Source organism: Chinchilla lanigera, unplaced genomic scaffold (assembly GCF_000276665.1).
Source record: "Chinchilla lanigera isolate Chin_1 unplaced genomic scaffold, ChiLan1.0 scaffold00157, whole genome shotgun sequence".
NCBI lineage: Eukaryota > Metazoa > Chordata > Mammalia > Rodentia > Chinchillidae > Chinchilla > Chinchilla lanigera.
In genome coordinates this window covers 1,702,937-1,711,671 of record NW_004955558.1, presented here as the reverse complement: position 1 = coordinate 1,711,671, position 8,735 = coordinate 1,702,937, and the positions used below count along the sequence as shown (strand labels likewise).

The following is an 8,735-nucleotide window of genomic DNA, read 5'->3' as shown; positions in this document are numbered from 1 at the left end:
GAATGAGCACCTGTCCCACAGCTCAACCTGCTCTGTGGCATCCTGGGAAGGGAAGAGAGGCGAAAGGAAAGAATGAGCATTGTTTGCATGAGAATCTGCAAATGTATCATCTTCCTTACTCAGCACAAGGCCACCATGATGCCCCAGCTCCATTTCCCACAGCCAAGCACGGGCATTCTGCTGTTTGACCTCGCAGCAATTGAGGTGCTAGTGGATATGCATGTGCACAGCTGCCTGCGCAGCTGTGAATGTGTGCCCTCAAATGTACATTCATTTCCTTTTTTTTTTTTTTCTTGGTATCAGGAAACGAACTCAGGACTTTTCCCTTGCCAGGCAGGCACTTGCACCACTGATCTACATCTCTGCCAAATGTGTATTCATTTGTGCCAGGTGATCTTACACTTATTATTGTTCATATTTATAACTTTTTGGCATCTGTCTCTTTCCCAACAACGTTTCCAGCTCACTAATTTTTTATTGGTATATGTTTGCAATGGAAATAATTGCATTTGATGTGTGGGTTTGCACGTGTGTGTGTGTCTGCTTGTGGGTGTGTAATGATTCACCTTCATTCTTTTTATCTCCCCTGAGCATCATTTGCTTGCCCCTCTCCTCTCTATTGTCCACTCTCTCTCCTTTATCATCACACCACTTATGTTTTAACTGTTTTCTTTCTCTTTTAAGTCAGTGTATTTTTTAAAACTAACACTTTTGGATATATTTTTATGTTTATTACCCTGGAATGGTTTGTTTTGTATACTGAATGCCCCTGCTGTGTTTGTACTTCCCCAACACATCTCTGTGAGGACAGTTCTAGTATTTTAATGTTTTTGGTTCTACTTTGCCATCAGTTCTGCTCCCGCTATCACAACTTCTCCCGGCTCTCCTTGTGTTCCTCATGCTTTCCTTCCTCTGATCTGACACAGCTTATGCCTGCAAGTCATGTCTATCCCGTGCTACCATCAGCATCCTCAACCAGTAGAACTATTTTCCAGTGGTTCAACCCTAGATTCTCAGTTATTCAGGTGAGTTTCAGAGTGTGAAGCCTCTGTTTGCTCTGCAATGGTCCCTGAATCATTATGGAAGTCATTCTGAAGTCCACAGCTTCAGCCACAGAAATTGTCCCTGGGCAGCTGTTCACCATTGTAATGAGGGGCAAGTACATTGGTATCCCTACCAGGTAGCAGATGTCCCAGGAACACAAGGATGTCATAACATCTTAAAATCAGTAACACCATTTGATAGTTGAAAAGTCCACTTTCAGTTTGAATAAAATTAAACAAGAAAGGTTGCACATTTCATCTGAATATATTCATAAAGCAGACTCAGTAAAGCTCAGTAGCTGTTTATGACAGATGGAGCCTAAGGAGAGGTTCAGAAGGCCGTGTCGGCTACTTGTTCCCGGCATCACTTATGGTTATCTAGTCTGGATAATTTCATTTATCCACCCTTTGAATTTGCAGAGGTTTGTGTAGAATCCTGGAACTCCAGGTTGGCCACAGGGAGGTTGTCCCCAGAACACAAAGCCCTGCAGAACCCCAACACAGTCCAGGGGGCCTCCTGAGTCTGACTGCTGAGGGAAGAGAAGAGCAAGTCATGGTGAGTGGAGACAGGATGGAGGGAGACACACACAGGAAGCCAGAAGCACAAAGAGGCAAAGGCAGAGCAAGAGAGCAGGGCAGAAACACACAGTGCAGGAGCTGGAGGGCAGCAGTGAGAGCTGGAGGCAGGAGCAGGGTAGACAGAGTGAGCAGCCCCCAGAGACACATGCAGTGCAGCAGACAGAGGTGATGGGGAAACAAACTGAGACCCTTCGTAGGTCCCATGACAGAAAAAACCCAGAGACCTAAAGGCCAAAATATAGGGATCTGCTGTGAAAACACCGAGCACTCAATCCATAACTTGTAGGCAGGCAGAGACTGTCCTGCCTCTCAAATACCAACTCTCCCTCCCATCTCTTGGAAACATCCCCTGAGGTGCTCCACCCCCACCTGCATCTCCTTTTCTGGCCTCTAGGGATGAATTGAAGGGTGACGCTGGGTGTGGACTAGGGGCATGGGGAGCTGTAGGAGTGGAGGATGGAGCTGTGCTTGGCAGTGGGCCTGGGGATCCTGAATGCAGTCAACCTCTATGTTCTTACAGCTGTGTTCCTTCTCTCTAGACCCTCCCGGTGTCCCTCCCGGGTGTCTCTCCATCCCTCCTCTCAACATCATGACTCTGTGTCTCTCTGCCAACTGCTTGCTTCTCTTTGGCTCTCCTTGCCTGCTCTGTGGCTGCTTTACCCTGTGTCTCCTTGCTTCCTCTCACCATTCCAGTTTCTTCTCTCTGTTTCTCATTGCAGCTGCATCTCCCTGTGGCCCTCTGAGTCTGCTTTATTCGTGCATGATCTTGTGCCCTTTGTAAGTTTTACACCCAAACTGCATGCTAAACCCCTGCCTTCCTGTCCCAGTCTCTTACTCGGCAAGAGTCCTTGCGGCCCTCCCCACCAGCGCAGAACATACTGTTGTGGTAGCTTGAGTTAAGCTTGAATCTGCAATGCTGCTCTGAAACTACCGGACTAACTGCACACTGCCGATAAAAAGGGTAGTAGCCTGCAAGAAAGAACCAAGGATCAGAAACACTCCTGTGCAGACACACCACAGTTATCAGTGAGTCCAGAGATAGGAACAGCAAAACTCACCATCCAATAGCTGACCCCAGCCAGAGATCCGGCATCTGGTTCCACGTGTCGGACATCTGGATGTGATAGGGAGGTTCCCTATGGTGTCTGATATGGCAACTGGTTTCTTCAACTTGATAAGCATGAGGTCACTACCACTCTTAGGTCTGATGTATTGTGGGTGCTGAACAGAGAAACTGGCTTCCATAATCTGGCTGCCTGGTTCAAACCAATCGGAAAGTCCATGGAGGCCCAGCCCAGTAGTGTAGTATCTGAGGGTGAGGGGACCTTCAGTAGCATGAAAACTGCATCATCTCTGTGAACCCAACCTCAGATGCAAGACCAAATTCAATCCCAGCGTCAGGCACACTCATCCTCAACCTCAGTGCCATCCCCATTGCCATTCCCACCTCCATCCTGCCCAGACCCATCCCTGCTGCCAGCCTCATCCCCACTTGGACAGTGTCCATATCCCATTCCAATCACCACCGTGAAATAGCCTCCAAACCTGATAATAAGTTTGGGCAAGAGAAACATTGTCTCATGAGTTAATTGAGGGAGCCACTAATGTTGTGCTTCAGTAAAATATTTTTGAATTCAAAATTAATGCAAGAAGTCCATTGCACAAAATATCAGAAATTGAAGGGACGACAGCATTTGAGGTCACCTCGCCCTTGCCCCCCAAAACCGAGGATCCTGTTTGTTGAAAATGTGGATATTTTATTCATCACGGATGTTTGCATTGTTTTAGTTTGTTTAAAATACGACATTGAGATATTTTTCCCGAAGTGTGAGGTTTTGCCTCGTGTCTCCCTATACCATGTCCTGTAGCCATTTAAATACCTTGGTCCTCATCCACCTGGCTCTGTCCTCATCTGTCCCTCGCCTTGCCCCAGGCCTCTTACACCCGGGGAGAAGAGGTCCCTTGTGCACACCACATGGGTCATAGATCCTGAACCAAGATCCAAGCCCCCTCACTCAAGCCACCTTCTTCTCCGAACATTCATGCACGTGTCAATCCCAGGGTCCTGTGTGGTTTGTCTTCCCACATGGGGGATCCTTCAAACCTAGAGATGTTAATGCTCCTCCGGCCAGGGGAATTGGATCTCCCAGCCAGGACTAACCTTTGAGTATAAATCCAGCCTTACTCCAGGACTAGTGTTTTAAATTCTCATCTTGGCCAAGTCCAGCCTCTGGGGCTGGAGGTCACTCCCTGTCCCAGCCCCTCTGCAGCATTGGAACACCACCCTAAGCCAAGACTGATCCCTCTGTGCTCAAACCCAGCCTGGGCCCTGCCCCTCCCGGCAGTGCAATGTCTAACCCTAAGCGCTGCCTACAGTGCCCTGCCAAAGGGAAGCCACGGCCCACCTATTCCCGTCCAGTGTACTGCCCTCCCTGCAGTCACCCCTACTGCACTTGCTAACGGTATCCAGCAGTGTGCAGCTGACAGCACCCACTGTTTGTGCACCAGCACTCCAGAACAATAGTGGTCATAATTTTCAAACAGTGTGGCCATCCAGGGCTGGGAGTGTGGAATGCAGGAAAGCCATCAATGATGCCTTTGCTGACACGATGGAGCCCATCTGTGAGGTGACTGCTGATTTCTTTGGGAGGAATCTCTGCTTCTGCGGGCAGGATGAGCACAGAGAGGATCCACTGGGTGGGTGGATGGAATCCAGCAGTGGATCCACAAAGGCTCAGGTTGGTCAGGGTTAGTAAGGTTCAGGTTACACCAGGAGTGCCAAGGAGGGGCAATGTCTGAGGCTTTGCTGCTGGGGCTCAAGCAGGACAGTTCCAAGGACAGACCCCTCCTCTGGGCCTGAAGATTCACCCTTTGCTCCACCACCCCAGTTGCATATACCAAGTGTCCACACACACGCACCCTTCCGCAGGAGGAGGCTCTGTGCAAGGCAGAGGACAGAGGCTGCTGTGCCTGGGATTCTGTCTGCTGGACTCACAGATTGGATGCTGGGGCACAGAGAACAGTCCCTCAGGGAACACTTCTTATCCTGGACCCAGCCCTCTGCAGTGTCTCCTTCCCCAGGGGCTCAGGAGCAATGACCTCTACAGGGTAGGAAGCAGCTGCCACAATTCTCTGCCAGCTGGGACCGGAGGCTTATGCACAGTGCTGTACCAATGTGAATTACAAGTAACATCTGAACACTTGCCTATGGGCCAGAGTCCAGGGAGGACCTGCCTCTATAATGTGGTATCTAATATGCTTCCAGATTATCATTGGAGGTGGTGAAAGTAAGGCACAGAGACATTAGGGACTTTTCCCAGGTAAGAAGTAGCAGAGCAGGGTTCTGGACACACTGGCCCCGCCCACCTCTCCATAAGCTGTGTTTCCACTCTGGTGCCATGCAGACCCCCAGGGATCCTATGTGTGGTGCAGGATGACCCATTTTGGGTGCACTCAGGCTAGCACACACCCTGAACTCAGATACCTGCTGCTGTGTGGATGATGCAACCCAGGAAACAGAGCCAGACGGCTTCTGCTGTGGGCCCCATGTCAGCACCTGCAGATGAGGAGACCTGCTGAGTCTGGGGCCTCCCGTACCATTCGAGGAGCAGTTAGAAAAGACTCTGTCCAGCCTGGATTCTGAGAGAGTACCTGAGGACCAGTAGCATAGGGAATAGTTTCTCACCATCTGCCATCATGCTTTATATCCATGCTCTGCTAGGGATGGACCCAGGACACGCCCAGGCTCACAGAGCCACAGATCCTTTGCACTACCTGCTGATGACTGGTGGCTGGTGAGCTTTTAAGCTAAACCCTGCCCCGTGTAATGCAGGGTGTTTTACACTCCATGCCAGCTGCTGTCCCCTTCCCCGGTAGGGACATCCATAAGGCCCATTCTTCGTCCAGATCCTGGGAGAAGGTAGTGTGAGCTCTGACTGTGAGGACAGAGGAGGCCGGAAGACTGAGGAATGAGGGGCAGTTAGGGACGGAGACAGAGATGCTGAGACTGATGCTAAACCGTGGAGCAGGGAAGATATGGGCCCAGACAGAGATATGTCAGTTCACAAAGCTGAAGGAGACTGAGATGGAAATCAAGAAGCTCTCAGCACAGATTCAGGCGCAGCCCTGTGCCAGGCAGCACACTAGCAGGAGACACGCGGTGACTCACTGTCACAGCCATCTCCAGTGCCAGGTCCTGATATGATCCCCATTCCATGGAAGGTGCAGACACAGACAGGCTGAGTACAAGTGGAGAGGGCACTAGAGTCTGTGCTTTTAAAACCTCACTGGGACTGGGCACAGTGGCATCGCCTGTAATCCCAGTGCTCTGGAGGGAGGAGGATCTCAAAGCCCTCGCTGAACATTGAGTGAAAGCGATGCTCTAAGTCAGAGAGGGCGTCACACACCCAGTAGGACAGAGACAAGAAAGAGGCAGGAACCCAAAAGGTGGGAAGCGCAGAGCAAACCTTGTGCTGTGAGAACGCAGGGTTGTTCACCTGGGTTCAGCTCCTGGGGTTCACAGTTCTGCTGTCCTTTGTGGAGCTGTGCTGTGTGGGCTGTTGACTGTCAGAGCCTTCCTTGGTCTTATAAGGATTGGGATGGGGCTGGCCGGCCTTTGGGCTGGTGGAACATTAGAGGCTGAGGGCTGAAAGATTAGAGTCCTGAGCACAGAACCTGCCTGTCCTGCTTCTAATCAGATCAGGGCACAGGGAGCAGGGCTCCGGGCAGGGAGGTAGAAGACGAGTGTGGATTTTGGCTATGAAAGAAGTGACTGCTTCTGTCTGATCACTCATCCTCTCTGTCTCTCATTTCTGATTCCTGCTCTGAACTGTTCCTGCTACCCTTATCATCTTATCTCATGGATATTCCAGTTTGGATTCCTTCCTTTTGAAGCAGTGCATTAAATCTATATTAAATGAAGCAAATGTACATGAAATCAAGACAATCTGTGTCTCTGTGTGTTTGGACCTGGGATTGAATCCAGCATCTTCTCGCTGAACTCCATCCTAAAGCATTTTTTACAGTTTCATTTTGAGGCAGAGTCACATTACATCCTCAAGTTGTCCATGCTGTGCTCAAACTTGAGAGACTCTTGCTGCATTTTCCTACAGAGCTGGGCTTCCAGGCGTGCAGTGCCACAGGCAGTGTATTTTCCTGTCCTAGGCATGTACCAGGCCTGCTGTGGCACACACATCCCCAATTTCTACCATAGCACATCCCATATGGTTGAACAAACCAGGCAGGTTTATACCTGCCTCAGGCTGTGAACTAGCCCTTGCTTTTGCCTGATGTCTCCCTGGGTCATTTTCTTTTTCATCTAAAATCATCTACAATTATACACGGGTCCCAGAGGCAGCCACATCTCACATACTTGCCAGGCCCTTCCTCACATCCATTCAGCTGAACTCAGCCCCAGCTCATTGCAGAGTTCAAAGTGGATGAAGCTGTAAAGGATGTCACCTGGATTCTGATGGGTGAGGGCTCAGCACCTCAACAGTGGCCCAGCCTGACAGACCAATCACAAGCCCCTGTGCTTCTGAACTGCCAGCCATAAATCTGTTTGCACAAATGAAGCTGAAGCATCTGTAAGCCTGGGTAACAGAACTTTGGGGGACCGTGGCACTTTCTGGTATATTATTTAATGAAGAGCAGGTGAAATGGTATAGCTGAGAGTCTAGTGACAAGGTCAAGTGTACTGAGGGAGGGTTCCCACACAGAGTGCAGCTGCTGTGGCCACAGAGCTGATCTGGATCTTTTCTCCTCTGAGGACCATGAGTGTTTCAGAGGCCCCATCACCTTGGCTGAATGGCTCCTGACTCCATGTGCAGCCCTGTCCCCGCAAAAGGAGGGGCAGGGCCACTGTCCTCACCATGGCCCATTTTGCTGTACTCCCTGAGCGTCTCCCCACCATTCAAATATGCTCCTGCTGTGGCTCCGCTGTGTGGGGACTTGCTTTAGAGATAAAGGGTCAGCATGAGATGACTAGCACCAGCCCTACCTGCAAGCTATGAGGAGATAAGGGAACGTTTTCTTATTATTTCTTTGAATATCTTCTCTTTGTGTTGGGATGCCATGGTCTAGTATATGTGTAGTCGTGAACCTTAATTATCATACTCCACATACATTAGGCTTCTATCATCATATTTCCCTGCAGTTTTACCCTGGATCTCAGCAACATTCTCCTTTCTGCACTATTGCCGTTGCAGAGCTGTTTGCTCCACTCCATGGAACCTGCTGGTGTGGGTCCTTGCTGTGGTCATGAGGGAAATAGAACTTATACAACAGCATGAGTGTACAGGCGAGGGCTTAAGTTGTGAGTGAGAGAAGATGGTCAGTGTGTTAGCTTGAGGCACTGACAAACATCAAATGGATCCTCTGACAAGGAGTGCAGGAGGAGTCAGAGCACAAGCTTCCACTGCAGAAGGGTCAGTGGCTGCATGTCTGAAGATCTAGGTCATCCTGGCACATGGGGGTGCTATAGGCTGGGGTTCTGCTAATCCTAATCTCAATCATGGCTTCTTCATACGGGTTGAAGTGTTGTAACCTGAGGGACAGGTTGATTTGCATGGGATGACTGCCTTTTCTTGAGGTGGTCCCAGTGAGAGGAGGCTGTCAACCAAGGAGATCTTAGCTTTAGGGGCCTGGATATTTTCTCAGCATAGGTGACATTCTGGAAATTGTCTTATCCTGGTATCCTAAACCTTCAAGGGCTATGGGCTAAGCTGAATAGATTTAGGGCTAAGAAACCTTGTTGTGTCAGCTTTTTACAGCTGTTCCCTGACTGAGGAACGTGCCTCTATGCACAGGTGAGAAGGACATGACTCAGAGTCTCACAAAGCAGGGATTGAGCTTTGAATGCCTCTTTGCTCTCTGTTGCACTTCTGGAGGCCCAAGTGAGGAGTCATCCATTTTGGTAAAAGCAACTTTGAGGTCCTCGATAGTCCCTAATGAAAACATGGATCATGCTTTTGATGAGTCACAGATGAAGGGCTGAGGGTTTTATGTGTCCCTGGTCCCTAGGGGTCTCCATGTCTCTCCCTTTCTGCATCCCAAGTATCTTCACAAATCCATTGTAGTACCTGCTTCTCGCTCTTAATCTCTCTCTTTCTCTCT

At 49.7% G+C, this 8,735-nt stretch overlaps 1 protein-coding gene across 1 annotated transcript in view; it reads right to left on the bottom strand.

Moving 5' to 3' along the window:
- Window positions 1-1,417: 1,417 nt before the first annotated feature.
- LOC102008580 overlaps window positions 1,418-8,735 on the bottom strand; it is a 59,703-nt gene continuing 52,385 nt past the window's right edge. The window contains exons 7-10 of the mRNA XM_013508849.1: window positions 3,030-3,167; window positions 2,681-2,931; window positions 2,458-2,591; window positions 1,418-1,570 (exon numbers count right to left, since the gene is read on the bottom strand). Coding sequence (XP_013364303.1) covers window positions 1,418-1,570; window positions 2,458-2,591; window positions 2,681-2,931; window positions 3,030-3,167 — 676 coding nt within the window. The remainder of the gene's footprint in view (window positions 1,571-2,457; window positions 2,592-2,680; window positions 2,932-3,029; window positions 3,168-8,735) is intronic.